Source organism: Rhineura floridana, chromosome 8 (assembly GCF_030035675.1).
Source record: "Rhineura floridana isolate rRhiFlo1 chromosome 8, rRhiFlo1.hap2, whole genome shotgun sequence".
Lineage (NCBI taxonomy): Eukaryota > Metazoa > Chordata > Lepidosauria > Squamata > Rhineuridae > Rhineura > Rhineura floridana.
The window spans coordinates 132,313,885-132,336,908 of record NC_084487.1 but is presented as its reverse complement, the minus strand read 5'-3'; the positions used below and the strand labels follow the sequence as shown (position 1 = coordinate 132,336,908).

The 23,024-nt window shown below is 40.9% G+C and overlaps 2 protein-coding genes across 5 annotated transcripts in view; both read right to left on the bottom strand.

Annotated features, from left to right (window-relative positions):
* JAKMIP1 (janus kinase and microtubule interacting protein 1) overlaps positions 1 to 23,024 on the bottom strand; it is a 206,847-nt gene that overhangs the window by 79,764 nt on the left and 104,059 nt on the right. For all 4 annotated transcript variants that reach the window (XM_061582551.1, XM_061582548.1, XM_061582550.1 and 1 more), the window contains 2 exons: positions 20,415 to 20,474; positions 2,974 to 3,102 (listed from right to left, as the gene is read on the bottom strand). In XM_061582551.1, the coding sequence (XP_061438535.1) occupies positions 2,974 to 3,102; positions 20,415 to 20,474 (189 nt within the window). The remainder of the gene's footprint in view (positions 1 to 2,973; positions 3,103 to 20,414; positions 20,475 to 23,024) is intronic.
* Positions 13,871 to 14,137, bottom strand: LOC133390820 (uncharacterized). Its single transcript, XM_061640220.1, has 2 exons — positions 14,032 to 14,137; positions 13,871 to 13,893 (listed from the first exon to the last, which is right to left on the bottom strand). Exons 1-2 carry the CDS (start codon positions 14,135 to 14,137, stop codon positions 13,871 to 13,873), a joined length of 129 nt encoding a protein of 42 aa, XP_061496204.1.

The following is a 23,024-nucleotide window of genomic DNA, read 5'->3' as shown; positions in this document are numbered from 1 at the left end:
GCTGTATTGTTGCATTTAGGGTTCTAACTGTGTTTCTTTCTCCTTTTGCTTTTCTTCTGTCTTTAACCATTGTAAGAGTTTTGTCAGTCATCCATTGTGGTCTTTCTCTCTTTTTAATTATATATTAAATATATTATATATATAATTATATATTAAATATTTACTAGCTATTGTAAAAGGTTAGCTTCACGGAGAAATGACATAATGTGCATAAGTGTTAAAGCTATTAAGTCCCAGAATTTTTAGGAATTTGATTTATTAAAGGGGCCAAGGTCTTGCTGTGTACATGAGTATGTTTTTTATTTATTTTATTACGTTTATATCCAACCCTTCCTAAAACAAGCAGTGAGTAGTGTTTTAGACCCTTCCTTTTATCCCTAAGGATTGGGGTAGGGTAGGCTGAGAATGAGAGATCAACCAAAGCTTACCCTGTGAACTTCATGGCTCAGTGGTGATTTGAACACAGGTCTCCCTAATTCAAATCTGACACTCTAGCCATCACACCACACTCTCACATACTTGTGCTTCCAATCTCTTCCACTATTACATTAGTAATATCCATCTTTTTTTCTATGTTTCCTCCTTGTCTCTTCTTCTGCCTTAAAGATCCTGTGTAAATGGGTTCCTGCTAGCAGGAAGAGTGGGATATAAATGTAATAAATAAGTAAATATACCACACACTCTCAGCAAAGTTGCGTTGATAAAAACTGCAATGTAGGTTGGGAGAGGAACCATAGCTCAGGGTGGTGAAACCCATGTTATACAAGCAGATGTTTCCAGTTGTTCAATCTCTAGCATATCTAATCAAAATTTACAAATTATCTCTTTTTCACAGTATTTATATACCATCCAGTTATAAAAGGCAATAAAACATAAAAAACCCAGCATAAGCATAACATCTAAAAAATAATAAAATCAGCAGCAGAATAAATTTAATTTAAAACCAGCTACAAATCTAGGTTTAGAAACAAGAAATTGTAAAAGCACTAGAAGTTTTAAGATGGGAAAACCTGGGAAAATAAAAAGGTCTTCATTGAATGCAGAAAAGACCACAATGTAGGTGCCAGGGGAGCTTCTCTGGGGAGACCATTCTACAATCAAAGGTACCACTGATGAAAAGGCCCTCTTTCTGGTACTTGGTGCGGCACCTGGAAAAGTGCCCCAAAAGCACTTATGGAAAGGTGCCTCAGTATTTCAGTGAGGAGTATATAAGTAAGTAGCCAGGGCCCTTGATGTTTAGGGCTTTGAAGCAGGTTTTTCAGACATTGTTGGACTACCATCATCCCTGACCATTTGCCACGCTGGCTAGAGTTGATGAAAGCTGTATTCTAATAGCATCTAGAGAGCAATTCCTCACCCCTGCTTTACATGTTAATACCAGAAATTTGAATTGGGCCCAGAAACTGACTGGAAGCAGATGGTAAACCTGACAATTTTGCCACCCTTGTTTGGACCAGATAAAGTTTCCAGACCACTTTCAAAGGCAACTCACATGCAACACATTGCAGTAATCCAAACAACAGGTTACCACAACATGGATAACTGTAGTAAGGCTATCTCTTTCCAGATATGGTCACAGCTGATGTATCAGCCAAAGCTGCCAAAAGGTGCTCTGAGCCACAGAGGCCACCTGGGCCTCTGGTGTAGTGACAAATGCTGGATCCAAGAACACCCCTAAAATGTGGACCTAATTCTTTAGGGGCAGAAGTGGGAATCACTGGCCCTCAGCCCTTTTGGATCGATCCCTCAGTACATTTGGAGCACATCCCGCAGCACAGGCTTTCTTCCTCAGCAATGCCCTTTCCTCCATTCAACCTCTCATGCCAACTGCTGAGAAGATCAAACAAGGTAGAGACAGCAGAGGGACACACTGATTCTCCTCCAGCAGCTTGCTGTGCTTTCCTAGCCAGCGTAGAATATGCCTACAAAGAAGCCTTTCTTGAGAACTCACTACCCTGTATGAAGTATACCACCTTCAAGTTCCACGGTGACACTTGGAACTTTCCTCTTTGGGCCACACCCTTTCACTAGAGACAGAGAAGGACACTAAATTGATTGCTGTAAACCGCCCAGAGAGCTTCGGCTATGGGGCGGTATACAAGTGCAATACATAAACAAATAAATAAATTGGTCAGAGGGTGGAAAGGGAAGTCGAGAGGAAAAGCCCCAAAAAACAGAGCCCTGGAGAATTGGCAAGAAAAGCAGCGGTGGAAGGTGGAGTGGGGCAGGGGAAGAGAGAGTTTCAGTATATTTTCCCTGCTTTGTGCATAGAAAGTGAGGAATGAATGAGTGGATATGATCTGAGCTCCTTCTGGGAGGAAGGGTGGGATATAAATTTAGTAAACCAACCAACCAACCAATAAAGGGAAGAGATGGGCAGAGTGAGAATAGAAATGAGAAACAAAACTGGGAACCAAAGTAATAAACGAAAACAAATAAACAGGCAAGAATGTCTAGACTTCTGTGGAAATTAAACCTTGTTTAAGTTTTGAAAAATTTAAGTGAATTAAGGTTGATTTTTCAAAAAAGAAAAACGTTAGCTAAAAAATGGTAAGGAATCGTATCAAATTTATGGGTACTTACTGTTGGCTTACTAGGCCTTACTACCAATGTGTTTTTTCATCAGGTCTGAAATGTTTCAAGATGTATGGGAAAGCAGCCTTATCTGCTGTGCTGGCCTGGGAGCGCTTATTCAAGGCCAGACAGTAGTTGTCATGGTAACGGGAGATAACAGCTGGGAAAGTTGTAACTGCTGTTAGTTCTTCCTTCTTCTGTGTGTGTCTTTGAAGCAAGCAGGTCTATCCTTGAAGGGGGGGGAGAATTCTACTTGTATCTATCCTCTTAAGCCTTTGGCCGTAATGTCTTAGTAAAGACTCTTAAACCTTTCTCAAGCCTCTGTGAAGTTTCTTGGTCAACTTAACTCCAACGTAACGTATGCTGTTCACGCAACAACGCTCACACATCAACACTTACATCTCCCAGGTCTTCTGGTGGTGTAGCTGGAGTCCTGTCTGTTTTATCTGTATTATTGGAGGTTACTGATGATGTTTCTGAATCAACTGATTCTTCATCAAATCCAAAAAATGTCTCCACAACATGCCTCTGAAACAAGAACAATATACTCTGATAGACATGCAAATTATTAATAGAACTATGCCAAAATACCTTTATTTCTATCTAGGGATGGGTGGAAAAATTCGACTTGGTTCGCATTTAAAGGCAAATCTATCAGATTTACATTTACTGAAACAATATGAGAACTGAAACACAGCCATCCTTCAAAAGTTGCACATCCAAATGTTGCGATGCAAATGGATTAGGGGAAAGCGTGCATAAAAATGAATATATTTGTTAAAACAATGTACAATAATGCATTACATTAGGGGAAACTGCTTGTAAAAGCATGTACATTAGCCCAAACTGCATATCACATGTGTTTTGTGTATTAGGAGAATTTTCCAAAAAATGCTGAATAATTTTCTAGACATTTTTTTAAATTGCATATTGCTGCAGAAATATGCAGAACTGAATTTAAGATTAGTAAATGAAAAACTGAGCGAACTGAAATTGACAGATTTTTCTATCCTATTTCTGTCCTTAAAAGTAGGAATAAGTGACAACAACTAGGGGCCAACAGGAATCCTACCTGGTACTCAGCATAGCACCTAATCCCAAAGATAACCACCCCCCAAACTATGCATCTCAGCCATATTCTCTTAAAATGAGATAGGAAAGTATTTTTATTGTCCTGTTCCCCCCCTCAACAAAGGATCCATCAGAGACTGATCGATCAATTAATTGATTAATGAATTATGGACTTATATGAATGAATGAATGAATCTTTATTTTTACCCCACCCTTTTCCCAAAGCTGGAACTCAGGGCGGCTTACAGATAAAAACTACATATGGTTAAAAGCATACAAAAATATACAATTAAAATACAATTAAAACTATTCATGACATTAAAACCATGAAGCATACACCTAAAATACAAAAAAACAATTTAAAATAATTCAGGTAAAACCATGGGACAATACAACTGATCTTATAGAGTCCTATCTTAAATACCTTCTATACTAAAAGCCTGTCGGAATAAAAAAAAGTCTTTGTCTGCCTACAAAAGGATAACAAGGAAGGGGCCATTCGTTCCTCCCTAGGAAGGGAGTTCCAGAACCTTATAGACCACTTACTATATATAAAGTATTGTAAAGTAGCTTACAATAAGGAGTCAGAGACTCAAAAACAATGAAAAGTCAAAGACATTCAAGAAATGCAATACACAAATACAATATTATGAATAACAACCAAATAAAATAACTAATACTTATATTACAGAATACTAAAAATAATAAACAACACGTTCCAGCAATCAACAGCTGGGAAATGCCTAGACAAAAAGATACATTTTCAGTAAGCACCTGAACACACTACAGATATGACCTCCTAAAAAGGTAGGGGGGAGAACATTCCAGAGAAACAGGCACCATGACAGAGAAGATATATTTCAGTATTACCACTAGATTGTAGTCTGCAGGTAATGATATTGTCAGCAGAGTCTCCAGTCATAATCTCAATGATCATATGGATATAGATGGAAAGTGATCTACTAGATAACCGGGCCCCAAGTTATGCAAGCCTTTATATGTTACTAACAAGATCTTGAACATAGCTCCGTAGCTAATAGATAGCCAGTGCAGTTCTTTTAGCAGTGGTATAACATGTGCACAGTTGGATATCCAAGTCAGCACATTAGCAGCCAAATTCAGCACTAGTAGCAGCTTCTGAATCACACAAAGTGCATTACAATAATCCAGTTATGAGGTTACCAGTTCATGGGTCACAGTGGTCAAACTATCCCTCTCCAAAACAAGAGTGCAGTTCACATACCACATTACAGCAGCTCACGAATGTGAACTAACATAAACATAACATAGCTGTAAATTAGAGTAAGCAGCTGAGAGGAGAAGAAAATATTGAGAAGAGAAGGGGTTAAATAAGTGGCACAGAACTTTCAGCCTATAGGCCCAATTCGGTCCATCAGGGGTCCATCATGTTGTTTTTCCCAAGACATGTGCACCTGCCACACACCTGATGTCACATGTGACAACTACAGCTGCAAAGGAACAACTAGGAGCTTTAAAGTGCACTCCTGGTTGCTTTTTGGCAAGCAGGGACTGTATTTGATGCCTTAACAGGTGCCAAATGCAAGCCGCCTTGGTATTGCCTCCACTCAGGAGTTTCTGATCACACCTGTCAAGTGGAACCAATTCCTGCTGAAAGTGGGGTTTGTACTTATAGCATGCTCCTAATTCTTTTCCTTTAAATCGTAGAATCATAGAACTGTAGAGGTGGAGGGGCCTGTTAAGACACGTGTCTGTTGAGAACCTGAGCATGTGAACCTGCCACCCGCGTGCCCCATTAAAAACACCTCCTTGAGAGGAGGGGGATCTTTTGCTAGGTATAAAACAAGCCCTGAAATGTGCCTAAACAGTATGTGTATAACCCCAAAAATGCAGGTCCAAACCAGACTAAAGGAAAGCTTTCATTTATTGAGAGAAAAATAGCATTACAAAATTACTGGGTGCTTGGCAGCATTAATCATTAATACCCTAACCCATTCATAACTCTACACTAAAGAAATAAAAGATTCCTATTGCTATAAGGAATGACAGGTATCAGAGTTTACCTATCTTATGTCCAGGAGTGGGCAGTGGAATACACCTGAAGTGATGTGAAGGACCTCTAACCAAAAAGCAGGAAGGAATCTCTTTGCTTCAAGGTTTGCACTAAGACACAGACTCCCTTCCCAGTCTGTGGCCTGCAGTCCTGCGCTGCGTTCCTTGATAGTATAGTTACACATGTTGGAGCTCAGATTGCCCTATTAGGTTTCAAACTCCACTCTTAAATACACTTTCCCTCTTACAAATCAATGTGAAAAGGAGGGGTTTGATTATGAGGTGATTATTTCTGTACTTTTAATCTTTTGTACACCGCCCAGAGAGCTATTCGCTATGGGCGGTTTAAAAATGAAATGAAATAAATAAATAAATCTCATGTTGTGTATTTCTTGCTGACACTCAGAAAAACTATTTCTGCTTTCTAATGCTGTCTTTGAACAATGGGATTGTTCTGCTGGGCAGGAGGTAAATCTGCCAAAAATAAAATTGGTGAGATAACATTTAATTCCAGGTCTTCACATTTCTGCCAAAAGTGCCAAAAGATGGTCCGTGCTTCTTGTCCTCATTTCACAGTACTTAGGAAGGCACAATGCGTCAGAAAACAGGGAGTGTGGGGTGGGAAATGTAGTCCAGAACACTCCAGGGCCTTGCCACCTCTTTGACTCCAAATGAACCAAAGTGGGGGTTAGCCAGGGCACATGTAACAAACCTATAAAGGCCACTGAGCCCAACCCCCTGCTCAATGCAGGAATCCAAATTAATGCATACCCAACAGATGCTGTCCAGATGCCTCTTGAAGGCCTCCAGTGTCGGAGAGCCCACTGCCTCTCTAGGTAATTGGTTCCATTGTCGTATGGCTCTAACACTTAGGAAGTTTTTCCTGATGTCCAGTCGAAATCTGGCTTCCTGTAACTTGAGCCCATTATTCTGAGTCCTGCACTCTGGGACAATTGAAAAGAGATCCTGGCCCTCCTCTGTGTGGCAACCTTTCAAGCAGAATCATAGAATAGCAGAGTTGGAAGGGGCCTATAAGGCCATCAAGGCCAACCCCCTGTTCAATGCAGGAATCCAAATCAAAGCATTCCTGACAAATGGCTGTCCAGCTGCCTCTTGGATGCCTCCAGTGTCGGAGAGCCCACTACCTCTCTAGGTAGTTAGTTCCATTGGCGTATGGCTCGAACAGTTAGGGAGTTTTTCCTGATGTTCAGTCGAAATCTGGCTTCCTGCAACTTGAGCCCATTATTCCGTGTCCTGCACTCTGGGACGATCGAGAAGAGATCCTGGCCCTCCTCTGTGTGGCAACCTTTCATGTACTTGAAGAGTGCTATCATATCTCCCCCCAGTCTTCTCCAGGCTAAACATGCCCAGTTATTTCAGTCTCTCCTTATAGGGCTTTGTTTCCAATCCCCTGATCATCCTTGTTGCCCTCCTCTGAATCTGTTCCAGTTTGTCTGCATCCTTCTTAAAAGCGTGATACCCAGAACTGGACGCAGTATTCAAGAGGAGGCCTAACCAGTGCTGAATAGAGGGGAACCAATACTTCACGTGATTTGGGAACTATACTTCTGTTAATGCAGCCTAAAATAGCATTTGCCTTTTTTGCAGCCACATTGCACCGTCGGCTCATATTCAGGTTGTGATCAATGACAATTCCATGATCCTTCTCACATGTCATATTGCTGAACCAAGTATCCCTCATCTTGTAACTGTGCATTTGGTTTCTTTTTCCTAGAACTTTGCATTTATCCCTGTTGAATTTCATTCTCTTGTTTTCAGCTCAATGCTCCAGCCTATCAAGGTCCCTTTGAATTTTGTTTCTGTCTTCCACGGTATTAGCTGTGCCCCCCAATTTTGTATCATCTGCAAATCTGATAAGCATGCTCTGTACCTCCTCATCCAAGTCGTTAATAAAAATGTTGAAGAGCACTGGGCCCAGGACCGAGCCCTGTGGTACTCCACTCATTGCTTCCACCCAGTTTGAGAAGAAACCATTGATAAGCACTCTTTGAGTACGATTCTGGAGCCAACTGTGGATCCACCTGATAGTTGTTTCATCCAGCCCAAATTTAGCTAGCTTGCTATTCAGAATATCATGGGGCACTTTGTCAAAAGTTTTGCTGAAGTCAAGATTTATTTATTTATTTATTACATTTGTATACTGCCCCATAGCCAAAGCTCTCTGGGCAGTTTACAACAATTATAAACATTAAAAACAAATGTACAAAATTAAAAACACATTTTTTAAAAAGCAATTTAAAAACACATGCTAAAATTCCTGGGAGAAGAGGAAAGTCTTGACCTGGCGGTTTTGACAGGAGCACCAGTCCTATCAGCCGGAAAAGTCCCCAGAGCCCTTTGGAAACCATCCGGATCCATTAGTCTCTGGGGGCAGACCAACTTAATAGGTCCCCCACCATTGTAGGGGGAAAAAGCCACTGTAAGTCTAAACTTCAGCAAGCAGTGATCTGTCCAGGACAGAGGGACTGATGTAAGGCCCCCCACATTCAGATCACCAACTCCATGTCCAGATGCAAAAACCAAGTATAGAGTATGCCCTGCTATATGTGTTGGGCCAATGGCATATTGGGACAGTCCCATGGTTGTCATGGAGACCATGAAATCATGAGCCGCCCTGGATAAAGTGGCCTTGGCATGGATGTTGACATCCCCCGGAACCAACAGTCTGGGGGATCTCAACAGTACACCTGAGACCACCTCCATCAGCTCAGTTAGGGAGTCTGTTGGGCAGCAGGGTGGGCGGTACACCAACAGAATCCCCAGTCTGTCCTGCTGACCCAACATAAGGTGCAAACACTCCAGACCAGTAGTCACGTGGACAGGGTGCTTGCAGAGGGAGATGGAGCTCCTGTAGACCACAGCGACCCCCTCCCCGACCCTCAGGTCTACCCTGATGCTGACCCTGGTGGACATAGCTGGGAGAGACTGACTCCCCCCTGCCCACCCACCCAGGTCTCGGTTATACATGCCAGATCAGCTGCCTCATCCACAACTAAATCATGAACGAGGAAGATCTTATTATGCACCGATGTGGCATTTAGGACCAGCATCCAAAGGTCTGAGAGCTGGCTGATAGGGCAACCAACAAACCTGCGGGTGTGAGGAGGACCGGAACAAGGCACAGTCGTTAACTGCCTGGGCCGCGTTCCCCTTACCTGGCAAGTCCTCCTCACAACGCCATATCTCCCTCTACCCGTCACTACACTAATAGAGGGCTCCTCACCACTTCGCTCAAGACCCGCAAAAGGCCAGGCAATCTGGCCAGGCAAATTATGTCCACAACATTCCCATAGTCTACAAGGGAGGATACCCGATCAAAAAACGAGATTAGTTTGGCAGTTTGTTCTTCATAAATCTATGTTGGCTCCTAGTAATCACTGCATTGTTTTCAAGGTGCTTACAGACTGACTGCTTTATCCCTGTACTTGAAGAGTGCTATCATAGCTCCCCTCAGTCTTCTGTTCTCAAGGCTAAACATGCCCAGTTCTTTTAGTTTCTTCTCATAGGGCTTTGTTTCTAGTTCCCTGATTATCCTTGCTGACCCCCTCCGAACCTGTTCCAGTTTGTCTGCATCCTTCTTAAAGTGTGGTGTCCAGAACTAGATGTAGTACTCAAGATGAGACCTAATCAGTGCCGAATAGAGGGGTTGGGTTACCTGATATTGTAGTAATGTCAGGTGACTGAAAGGTAGGTGGCCTGCCCACCTGTGAAAGTGGCCCATGGGGGAAGGAGAGCTCAGGATCTGGCCTGCTGGCTGGATCTTATCCCCCATTTCTGGAATAAATACCCATTTGCACAAGTCCTGCTTCATGTAAGTAGAGATGGACCTATTGTTACTAGTCCATCAGTCTTTGCTTTAAAATATTTTGAAGGTGCAGGGAATGCTTATCACATCTGCAGATGATACAAAATTGGGAGGGATAGCTAATACCCTGGAGGACAGAAACAAAATTGAAAGTGATCTTGGGCTCATCCACACGGTGATTTAGTGTGTGTCTGGTGCTACTTGCATCCCCTTGTAATTCTCATGGTTCACATGACGTTTCAGGCAAGCAAAAGCTATCACACAGTTTTCTCCTTTAAATCGGTATTAACCTAATCTGCTGATAATGCAAAAAGGAAAGGAAAAACCGTCTCAGCTGCACTGCGCTACTCCTTGTAGGTACTTTGCTTTGATTTTTTTTAGTGGGTGGGCTCTCTTATGCCCCATTGCCCGCTCCCTCTCTCTCTGCCTCCCGCAAAAGCTGCTGCACCTGCTGCCTGCTTTGCCTTTCACTCACTCCCCCCATCTGCCTTTCACTCAGGCTTGGAAAATGGAGAAGAGGAGTGGGGGTCTAGTCAGTTTCATTTTTTCTTATCAGTTGCACACAGAGGCACTCTCCTGACTTCAGCCTCGAACCTGAGAGTAAACATGCAAAATTAGAGGGCGGGGCCACAAGCACACAACAACACTAATCCTTCCCAGAGGAACGCCTACTTCTGTGAATAGAAAATAGCAGATGGGAAGCTACCATTGAGCAAGAAGTGTGGACCTTTTTTCATCTATTATGATTGTAAAAGCAGCATCGTTAGTATGAAGTTAGGCTCCCGTGTGGATAAGCCTCTAGACTTAACAGGGATAAGTGCAAAGTTCTACACGTAGGAAAAACAAACCAAATACACAGTTATAAGATGGGGGAAACTTGGCTCAGCAATATTACATGCAAGAAAGATCTTGCAATTGTTGTGGATCACAACCTGAATATGAGCCAACAGTGGTATGTGGCTGCAAAAAAGGCAAATGCTATTTTAGGCTGCATTAACATAAGTATAGTTTCCAAATCGCATGAAGTATTAGTTCCCCTCTATTTGTCACTGGTTAGGCCTCATCTTGAGTACTGCGTCCAGTTCTGGATATCACACTTTTAAGAAGGATGCAGACAAACTGGAACAGATTCAGAGGAGGGCAACAAGGTTGATCAGGGGATTGGAAACAAAGCCCTATAAGGAGAGACTGAAAGAACTGGGCACGTTTAGCCTTGAGAAGAGATGACTAAGATATGATAGCACTCTTCAAGTGTGATATCCCTTCAAGTATTTGAAAGGGTAACACCCAGAGGGTTAGGATCTCTTCTCGATCATCGCGGAGTGCAGGACAGGGAATCATGAATTCAACTAGGAAGCCGGATTTCAACTGAACATCAGAAAAAAACATCCTAACTTTTAGAGGGACAATGGAACCAATTACCTAGGGAGGTGGTAGGCTCTCCAACACTGGAGGCATTCAGGAGGCAGCTGGACAGCCACCTGTTGGGTATGCTTTACCTTAGATTCCTGCCTTAAGCAGGGTATTGGACTCGATGGCCCTATAGGTCCTTCTTACTCTACTGTTCTATGATTCTATTTTTATTTATTTAAATATTTTTATGCCACATTTCCATAATGATATAACAAGGAAGTGCTACAATATGCAGATACGCTGCATCCAGCCAGGGATGGGGAACACAGGATCCTCTAGATGTTGCTGGATTTCAACTTGCTATCATCCCTGACCATTGGCCATACTAGTGTGCAACAACATCCTATTCCTTACTTAAATTCTCATAGCTGGCTATGGATTGGTCATGACACCAGACACATTAATGACACCAAGTGAAATGAGAAACCAGCTATAATATAATTAAATGCCCAAAATAAAAGGGAGGAATTCATATGATTAGGAATTGAGGGCATAACACTGGGGGAAAACAATCAACCCCAACATTGTACCAAAATTCCAGAAAATGCAAAAATGAACATTTCCTGCCCACAATGACACATTCAGGCCAAGCATCAGTGGGAGGCCAGGCAGGCCCTGGCCAAGGGCCCCTACAGCTGGGCGGGTGGAGCTCCCCCTCTGTGATCCCCACCAACATCAGGTTGCAGGGCACTCCACTCTCCCAGGTGACACCACCCCTGTATGTGCTTAAATACCCCTGGTTGTGCCACCTTTTGTGTTGTATGCCTGCCATCACCCAAGATGGAAGTGGGGGCGGCAACACATCACGCCTGTCATCAATGTGCATGCCTGCCATCACTCAAGAAGGCGGTGGAGGCATGTTGACACCCCCGCTGCCATCTTGGGTGATGGCAGGTAGCGGAACCAGGTGTATTAAAGTGCAGACACGTGTGTATACATGGGAGTGGTCTGTTGCCCAAGGGCCCACGGCAGTCTCATGGTGGCCCTGGACGCAATAGTTGGGATTTTGATGCTGTGACACCAGGTAGTAAAAACCATCAACTTAAGCAGACTATGTGATATGACCAAAAGTAAGAACAGGTAGCGCTTTAAAATACTAACATCCTTGTAATACAATATTTACAACTTAGTTTTAATATCTCCTAGAAAGAGCAGTCTTTTCAATTTCCTGTTGTGTTCTTTGGTAAGTCACCTATTTAGTGTTTGGAAAACCCCCCCCCCAAAAAAGATGTGTGTGCGTGTATTAGCGATGGGCTTCATTTCCGCAATAATTGGATTTGCCATCAGATTCATTATTCTTTCTGATATTCTCTATCTTTGAGGAGAGAATTTTGAACTAGCAACTCTCAATGCCTGGTTTCGGATTCATTTGTCTTTTTTTCAGGTTTTTTGTTTTTTAAAATTCACTTTGAAATCATCAATAGCCTGAGTGATTCTTTTATCAATCTACTTTCTATGTTAGCTCTTCAAATGTGTATTCCCTTTCACTGATGTCAATGAAGTGTTGATTGTAAGAGACAGAAAGCAGCAGAGGGGAATGAGGTGTTGACTGTAAGCAGCAGGGGGGAAGACACTGACTTGATTATCTCCCTTAATCTGCTCTGCAATCACTTGAAAAGGAATGTAAACAGGCAATAGTTACAGAGTTCAGAATAAAGATCAATACCAGTGGAGAGTCGTGAATAAATAGTGATTATAATGTCAATAATTCTCTGATAATAATAGATATTGGAAGACATCAGAAAAATGAAAAGATATCGGAGGAAAAAGGAATCAGATAGTTAACGACCACTAGGGTACCACACTTAAAAAAACAAATGTAAAACCAGAGAGGATCCCATCCCTAGTGTGTGTGTTATGGATCAGCCCTTACACAGATCAACATCCCCTATGGGCACCTATGCCCTTAGTAGACATTGCTTTCTAAAAACTCCATGAAATGCTGTGACTGGAGGACACCAGTGTGTGAATGTATGAGGCCACTTTAAAAAGTTATATGAGGAGGAGAAAGAAGAGAGCACACACAAGAGAGTAAACATTGCAAATGGGAGTGGGAAGAATAGCAGCAAGAATTGTGTATAGATGAAGGGTGGTTTATTTATTTACGTAATTTATATTTCACACCTTCTACGTAAATGTATGTTTCTAGGGCAGATAACAAAGTAGTTATTCTTTTTCCTAATGTGGAAGAGAAGGCTTAGCAATATAGAAAAACAGTGACAACTTCATAAAGAAGTGATGAGGTAGGAGAAAGGACAAAGGGCTGGAGAGAAGAGGAACAGGGCTTCCCGCTCTCCCCCCCCCTGCAATATTCTATGGTCCTTTCTACATTATTAAACAGTTATCAATAACATTTGAGCATTTAATTAATATGCTTAACATATGAAAAATGCTTGGAAAGTATCACACATGGACTATTTCAGTGTAGGTATCTACTCAAGAGAAATGTAATCATTAAAATGAAAATGAACAACACAACATTACTGTTAGGTTAGGTGCATTGTGGAAGTTATGCAACACCTGCAATGTAATTTATAATGTTAACTGCTCAGTATTTATTAGGAAAGCATTTAGATAGTTTGACCAATGGTGGCAACATTTAACAATTCTCCTGTAATGCATGAAGTTTTGAAAGTATAGTAAAATTTGAACAAATTTGGAAGAAAATAACATGGTTTATTTCAGTGGTCTTGCCATTTATTTAAAACATTTCTATTCTATTTATTTGTTTTTATTTCTCTTTTGTTTTACGGTTTTTTTCTGTCATCTAGTATCCTCTTAGTATTTCACAAACTGGAAATATTCTCAATTATTATTTTGCCTGAGTTTGTATTTTACCTATCCAAAACAGTTTTTATTAGTATCATCAACCTGTGACTAATATAATTCCAGAAGAGGGTCCATAGTAAATTTATGAGAGCTACCAAAAATGTTTAGAATAAGCTACCAATTACATTACATTACTGGTCGACACAACTCTGATTAAAGAATAAGAGCTGTTTTAGAGTTAGAAGCTAAATTGTCTATTCTTTTCACTTTATTAACAAAGTGGGGATAACGGGGGAAACTAAGTTCAGCATCACAAGAATATGAACAGATAGCCAAGAGCTTCTTACCTTCATGCTTGTAAGTCATTTCTTGACAGCCAGAAAAATATAGGCATACCAGAGCACAGAGACAAATGAAAAAAGAGAAATACATGACAAGAAATATGTATTCCATTGTAATGATGCAAATACTGGACACTATGTTTATAAACAAGTAATTAAATGTGCAGAGTAGCAATTCTCCTCACAAGCTCTCCAGAATCTAAATAGTTTCATTACTCCATCGTAAAGTCAAACATGCTGGAAGGGTTTTTACCTATTTCACTCATCATAAGATTTAAATACCCATTAAGCATTATTTTAAAATCAAGATATGTAAAATCCTGTAAAGTTGATGGTTTTCAGAAGATCATGATGGTTAACTGTTTGCCTACAACTGCAACCCTTCAGTATACAAACAAGTTCCATTCTCTGTGCTGCTCCTAGAGATCTCAGCTAACTGGCAGGCATGCTACTTTCAAACATCCCATGACGATTAACAGAGTGCCCAATAAAGCCAGCGTAGCAACTGTTACCTAGTACTCTTAAACATCAGCAAGGGAATGATTAGCAGGAACACTGGGGGAAAGTCACAGTGTAATGCTGGAATTCATGATCTTATGTAGTGAAACATGTACCTTAGATTTCAGAAAAACTGCTTTTAATAACTCAGAGAAATGCTAGGTCCATTAACAGGGAAAGGAGCCCAAGATGGCTGCAAATTCCTGAAGGAAATATTACTAAAGACACAATCAGAAACAATTCCAATTAGTAAGAAAAATGAGTCGCATCGAAAAAAGCCAGTGTGGCTGCACAAAAAGCTTAGTGAGGAGCTGAAAATAAAAAAGAGAGCATGTATAAGAAATGGAAGGACGGACAAGTCACCAATGATGAATTCAGACAAGTAGCCCTCACTAGTAGAAGTATTAGGAAAGGGAAAGCTCAAAACAAACTGATGTTGGAGAGGGATGCTAAGAGAGAGCAAAGAGGGGTCCATGCATGCTCAAAGCAAGAGAAAAATGAAGTGGTAGGCCATAGCTCAATAAGCCTGATGAAATGTTAATGGCCAATAACAAGATGGCAGAACTGCTCAACTCCTTTTTTGCCTTTGTGTTCTGACAGAAGGGGAACTGTGTGAAAGTTTGCATTAGTAGTATGAGAGAAGCAGCTCACCCACAGTCCTAGCTTCCCAGGTGATGTCACTGCCTCTTACCAAGAGGGAGAGGGATGAGGCAGCGGGGAGGTTGGCACAGTGTGGCTGCACTGGTGGAGCCAATCTGGCACTCACACCAGTGTGGCCACATGACACATATTTCCCCATGACCTTGTCCCTCCTGGTAGGAGGCAGTGACACACCTGCTGGGAAGCTAGCTCTGTGGCTCCACCTCACTGGGTGAGCCACTTCTGCAGGAGAGGGATTGACGTTCAAGATTGATAAGGTATTGGTCAGGAAATACCCTACCCACCTTAAATGAGTTCAAGCCTTCAGGGTTAGATAGGGTTGCCAGGTCTCCGGTTTTGCCTGGAGATTCTGGATTTTTGGGGTCTTCTCTGGGTCTCCAGGTGAATCACCCCAATCTTCAGACTCTCAGCTTTCATTTAAAAAAAAACATTATGTTCCTAGGTGGTCTGGTTCAAGAGATATACACCAAAATGTCACCTCCCCGCTACTTCTGTAAAATGAGCTCGTAGCTGGTCACTCTAACCCTGTCCTTTGAGGTTTGTAGCCAGTAAGTGAAGTCAGGGTTGTGATTGACAAGGGATCTGTTGACCTCCAAGCAATAGCTAGAACTCATTGCAAGTCCAGAAAACCATTGCCTTTTCCTGCTTGTCTGAAAATCTCATAAACTGAGTAAGTTTATAACTTTCAGCAGTAGCAAATGTCCCTTTCCCTCTATGTTCAGGAGATCTAGAACAAAAGATCACAGCAGGATTTTGGAAGACATGCACAGTAAACAATTTTAGTTACGATTATAACCTTATTGTTTAGCTTTTACCGTTTAGTTTTTTTGATGTTTTATATGTTTTTGCTTTGTACGTTGCTCAGAGTGACTGGTTAATCCAGCCAGATGGGCAACTAATAAATCGAATAAATAAATAAATAAATAAATAAAAGTGTACATGCAGGGTTTTTTAAATTACTTGTGAAAATATCATTTTATATATTTTATCTTTCAAATAATTTTTGAACATAATTTTTTTTAAAGTGTACATGCAACTTATGATGCCATTACAATGTTATCCTTTTCTAATTATGAGGAGTCAAACAAGTTTAAATTTTCCTGGGCTGTAGAAAAAAGAAAGAAAACGGGCTGCCTTCAAGTCGATTCTGACTTATGGTGACCCTGTGAATAGGATTTTCATGGTAAGCAATATTCAGAGGGGCCTTTCTCTGATATGAAGCTTTAATCCTATACTCGCTTTTCTGGGAGTAAAGCTGCAATACTAATCCCACATACTGGGAATAAATCCCATTGAATTCAATAGTACTTTTGAGTAGACGTGGTTAGGATTGTGCTGTAAATCAATGGGATTTTGAGTGAATATAGCAAAGGATTGTGTTTGTGTTGTAAATCTTTCTCTCCGCCTCCAATCCAGTTTTTAAAGCAATTAGGCAGGGCTTACTTATGTTTAATTGCTTTTATTTTGTAGGAACGTAATACTGATTTTTTTTAAAAAAAAGTGTTCTGCAATGACCAACTGGTTTTGTCAATAAACTATTATATGGGTTGTGTGTATTTTTACATCTCCAGTGTGTGTGTATATGGAGTCTATTGTAAACCGCCCAGAGAGCTTCGGCTATGGGGCGGTATACAAGTTTAATAAATAAACCCTGTGAGGTATGGTTGCTGATTGGAAATCAAAGCATCTCACAAGAAATAAATCCATTTAAAATTCAATAACCATAAAAACAAGTGCAAACTGTTGCAAAATAGCTTGAAGAAGCATGCTTCTGAATTTTGGATTGCGTGAGTACCTTATCACTGGAGGTTGCAGTTCTGTGCATGCTTCCCTGTGAATAAGCCCCACTGAATACATTCGGACTTGCTTCTGAGTAAACATGCATTAGATTGCACTATAAATATATTTACAAATTGTGTAAAATAAACACCTTTGACAGTCATGCTTATATAAATATTTTTTCATACTATGTCCCAATAAGTACCTGATTCCACACTATGGTTGTACATTGTTATTTCCTCTACATTTTAAGTGTGCCTTTCTTCTGTGGGGTGGTCATGGTTCCCCTCTGTTATTTTCACCCTGAGGGGCAGATTAGGCTGAGAGATGGTGAGCAGCTCATGCTCACCCAGTAAACTTTGTAGGTGATTTCCATTTTAAAAATTAATTAATTTACATGCAGGCAGTTTATGAAGTAGATCCACACAATACCTTTAAAGCACATCCAACTTGCATTTAAAGTACATGACTTCCCCCAAAGAATCCTGGGAAGTGTAGTTTCCCCCTCACAGTTATAGTTCTCACCACCCTTAACAAACTACAGTTCCCAGGATTCTATGGTGGGATTCATGTGCTTCAAATGTGTGTTGAATGTGCTTTAAATGAATGGTGTGGGTTTGCCTTAGGTATGCTGTGCATTCATTAGTGAACTGAAAAGAACAATTTAAAAAAGATACTATTTTAAACAGAGGAACGGCTATAGCTCAGTGGTAGGGCATATGCTTTGCATGTAAAGGCCAAAATTCAATCTCTGAAAAAGACTATTGCCTGGAATCCTGGACAGCCAATGCTAATCCATGTCATCAGTACTGAGCCAGATGCAAGGAAATATTTGTGATAAAGGAAATTCCCATCAGACTCTTATTATATGACTATGGCTATGACAGCAAGATTATTATGGGATATTGATAATGGAAGAATGGCTACTGAAATTACTGGACTTAACAGGATTATTGAAGATGGAAGATGGAATTAACATTGATAATGGAAGAATGGCTATTGAAATTATTGGCCCTAACAGATTTGACGAGATGGATTAATCGACATGTTTATTTGGAGAAAAATTGATAGATATATTTCTCAAGGAATTGAAACCTCTCTTTGACTTTTTGTGGAAAGAATAAAGTAATGTTTATGAGATTTGATGATTAATTAAGATAACTACTGGAGGAAAGTGATTTTGTAATATAATTTAAGAGACAGGTTTGTTATATATTGTAGACCTATAACTGATCTGCGACAAATCGGAAGTCAACATTTTATTTTATTGTTTAATTATTTTTGTTTTGTTTTGTTTTGTTTTTGAAAATTTGAATAAAAATTAATGATAAAAAAAAGTACTGAGCCAGATGGCACCAAATGGCCTGTGTCTGTATAATGCAGATTCCTTTGTTCCTAAAAGAGGAAAGAGACCCAAGGGCCACAGTGACTCTGAAATCTATATATGTATTTTATTTACAACGTTTATATACTGCGTTATTGTAAACAAAAACCTCAAAGCAGTTCACAGAGGGTATTAAAACAATAAAATTATTGGAAAAAACAGTTAAAGACAAGTATTTAATAACATTCAAAATAATAAAAAACAATGAGTTAAAAACAGATAAAAAAACAACAGCTTCTATGCGCCTGAGTAGGCTTGCCTAAACAGAAATGTTTTTAGCAGCGTACAATGAAGGTGCCTGCCTAATGTCAGTAGGCAGGGAGTTGAAAAGCATAGGTGCTCCCACACTGAAGGATCCATTTCTTACAAGAGCAGAAGAAGTACTATGTGGCACCCATAACATGGAAAGCACACCTTAAACGTGGCCTGGTAGCAAATCAATAACTAGTACAGATTTCAGAGCAGAGGTATTATATGCTAACAGGGTCTCACTCATGTCAGCAATCATGCCACAGCATTCTGCACTAACTGCAGCCCCTAGCTCAGGATGTGCTACATGGGGATTTCTGTGACCTTGGCTGACTGGCTGCCAGAATTTTTTTAGTTTTGGTTTTTGGTTAGGAATCCTGACTCATTGTGGGATGCTGAGTTTTCTACCTTACTCATAGGAATTTTGTTGTGGTTGGTATGGTATTAAATTTAGGAAATCATCACTGTCTTTTCTTTTTCTGTTTGCATTTCATTTACCTTTAACCTCACTCCCTTACATCCTTAGAAGCAACAACAGTGGCTCCATGTGCTCAGCTCAACCCCCTTAAACTCACTGATTATTCACCTTGTCATTCTCATGACGGTTTATTTCTTGCCCAAAAGTGGTAAAAGAGAATTCCCATACTGGGAAGTGTGGCTGTAACTGCTGTTGTTCCAAGCTACTGCCTTGAAGGTAGATCAAGCCATTTGTGTTTTCTCTGTCAATTATTACTCACTGGAATTGGGTTGGCTGTCAAAGTCAAACAAAGCATCTATTAGCCAGAGGGGCATACATTTTCCCCTGGACCATGCACATTATACATAGAGGAAGAGATGAGCCACGGACAAAGGATCTGAGATGCCTGCACAGCAGCTATCAGAAGCAGACTTCAAACAGCACAATGTAAATGTCTCCACTGACTTGAGTTGCATGTTCTAGTAAGGGTTTGGAGGGGGAATGCTTATGAGAGACAGAGAGAGAAGGTAGGAGGGCACCACCTCATTTAGACCTAATAATGAGCCTCCAATGGCTTTAACCAACTTACAGTGCAATTGTATGCTTGTCTTAGGATCTCAGCACCTGATAGAGAGCCTTCTCCCTTATATCCCTGCCCAGACATGGTGCCACACTTGCCAGGGATTCTCCACACAGCAGCTTGAGGGAGATATCCTGATTGTGGAACTCCCTCTACCCACCAGATACTCTTTTTTAAGCTTTCTGTGACAACTGAAGACCTGAAGTTTATCTCTTCATGTTTTCTCATTTTTACCCAGGCTTTTGGTTGAATCTGTATTGCTTCATTTTGTAAATAGTTATTTAATGAAGTATATGCTCTCGCCTATTTACTATTTACTGTTTTATTGTTTCATAATTTACTGATCAAAACATGATTTTTGTTTTGTTTTATCAGTACTGTACCCTGATTCTGAAATGCAAGCAGGTAATAAATTTTATAACTAAATAAAACAAAGTGACTCCTCAGAAGAAGCCCCACCGAGTTCAATGGGACCTACTTCCAGGTAAGAGTGTACAGAATTGCAAACTTAGTTGTATAAAAAAAAAAATTAGGAAAGAGTGTCTCCATCAGGCCTTAAGTATATTTTATGTTACATTGCACAAAAGTACTCAACATCTACATATTTAAAAAGACAACAGGACAGAGATGAGAAGAAATCAGCATTTTAGTAGTATATTTTTTAAATTAAATGTTTATAAAGATGTCTTAAATTACTTTTCGTCTTTAGTACTATAATTTTAACATGGAAAAGAAGTTTGGAAAAACCATTATGCATCAGGATCAAGAAAAAACTCACTCACCTTTGTGGGTTTCAGATATTTTGTTTTCTGTTTCTTAGAGCGTAACCATCGTCCACTCTCCTAGAACAAGAAATGCCATTTAATATATACATATTATACATGTATATATAGAGATGTATACACACAGAGAGAGAGAGAGAGAGAGAGAGAGAGAGAGAGAATTCAACAGTTTCAAAATACATATGGCAGGTAATTTGAGATAATGGGTGTGGAATCTAAATGTATAACAGTTTCCTGCATAGGAAAACTAAAGGTCCCTTAATATAACTTTTGAAAGATGCACTTTTTGTACCGGTTGCCATATTTGAAAATCTGGGGGGAAATCACATTGGAACAACAACATACACATCTGACAAACCAGGAGAATCCTGAAACAGATTTTGGATAATTTCATCTATCCATTCCTTTTCTTTAGAGGCAGGTGCATGACTTATATGACAAGCAGCAATGAAAGAGAAGGAGAAGAAGGGTGTAAATCTGGACAAATAGATAATTTCCTTCTAATAGAGCAGTTCTAAATTAGAATGTAAACACTATAGTTTCACTTATACTTTTGTTATATATGGTTACATGCAACTCATTCTCTGAGGTTTCAGGCATTTTGGCATGTACCATGGCTTGGTTTCTTTGGAATGGAGGTCACTGGACACTGACGGCATTTCTGTGTTATGAGGTTTTATTTTCAGATATGCACAGGTTGAGCGTGATATCAAAAATTCACAGCATTCACACTCCAACAGATCTTTCCCCATTAGGTTTCTAGAGGAACCCCCAATGCTACAGCAATTGTTTCATACAGAGAGCAAATCAGGCCTATACATTTTGCTGCCTCTCATCCAACACTGCCAAGTCTATTGTTCTCTTTCTCACAAAGACACCTTGACAACATCACCTCCTTTAAGGCTTGGTGGCGTGGTTTTCACTACAATGAGAGGCAGAGACTTAATGACAGGGGATTGTATTCACCACTGAGAAGAGTCTTCTCAGTGGCTGACTGACCTCCCTCCACTACAATGAGATCCAATCAGCAAGAACGGTCAAGGAAGCGTGCTAGAAGACTCTTCGCAATGGCTAAGACATTTTCCTTTCATTCTTCCATTCTTTCTTTGACAATAGCATGGGACTGCAATACCTGGTGGAACGCCTCTCCCAATATGAACCTACCCGGACACTGTGCTCAACATCTAAGGCCCTCCTCCGAGTGCCATCCCATCGAGAAGCTCGGAGGGTGGTGACTAGAACCGGGGCCTTTTCCGTGGTGGCCCCCGAACTGTGGAACAGCCTCCCCGATGAGGTGTGCCTGGCGCCGACACTACTATCTTTTGGGCGCCAGGTGAAAACCTTTTTATACTCCCAGGCATTTTAAAGTGTGTTTTAATAGCATTTTCATCATTATTTTGTATTTTGGATGTTGTTTGGTTCTTTTATTGTTTGTTTGTTTTGTTTTCTTGATTTATTGTATTTATTGTATTTATACATTGCTTGTTTTTATCTTTTTGTACACCGCCCAGAGAGCCTTCGGGCTTAGGGCGGTATATAAATTAAATAAAATAAATAAATAGCCTCTTCACACAAGTCCATGCGGCTGCCTTCCACCATTCTTGTCACCAGCACCACTAGCAGACTGTTGCCATCCATGGTTTTAAAGATCAGGTTTACCCCTATAAATGCCTTCCAGCATTTCAAACGGTAGGCTGGAATCCAAACCAGATTTCCCAAAAGAGCTACTGGGCAGAATTTCTCCCCTCAGGAAAGATTCCTTTTTAAAACACTGTGGCGGCGCACTTGGGGGGGGGGGAGAATGAGAGGTGGAGACTTCATGACAGGGGATTGTGTTTACCACTGAGAAGAGTCTTCGCAGTGGCTGACTGACCTCCATTCACTACAATGAGATCTAATCAGCAAGAACGGTCAAGGAAGCATGCTAGAAGACTCTTTGCAGTGGGTAAGACATTTTCCTAAGTCAGTATTCCTTTTTAAAACAGTGTGGGGGCCAGAGCTTGGAAAAGTTACTTTTTTGAACTACAACTCCCATCAGCCCCAGCCAGCATGGCCACTGGATTGGGCTGATGGGAATTGTAGTTCAAAAAAAGTAACTTTTCCAAGCTCTGGACTGGGGGCACTCCAGGGGGTGTGCCCTTCCTTGCTGTTTGCCATCCTGTTTAAGGTTTTCTCTGTCAGGCTATAGCTCCATTGATTTCCAGCTCCTTTAAAGAGCGTCTGATCACTTCTTCATACCAGAGGAAACGAAGAAATAGTTGACTGCTTTGCAAAGAATTGGGAAGAAGCGAGAGGGGGAGTTAGAGGTGGAAGAGAGGGGGGAGAAAGGAGGAGGAAGAGGGGGCGAGCTGCTGTGTCAATGTGTGGTGTGTGCATTGCCTGCAGGCTGTGGGAAGAGGAGGAGGAGGGCACTTTTGAATCCTTCCTGCGCTCTGCTGCTCTGGTCTGGGGCAGCAGCGGCGCTGAAGCCTCAAGCTTGCCCTGGCAACATCTGACCCCTCATTTTATTGCAGCCAGGAGGAGGAGAAGCCCCAAGCTTGGTTGCCGCTGCTGCTGCCTCTGCTCTGCAGGGACCTCGCATGCCACAATCTGCCTCTTGTCACCAACCCC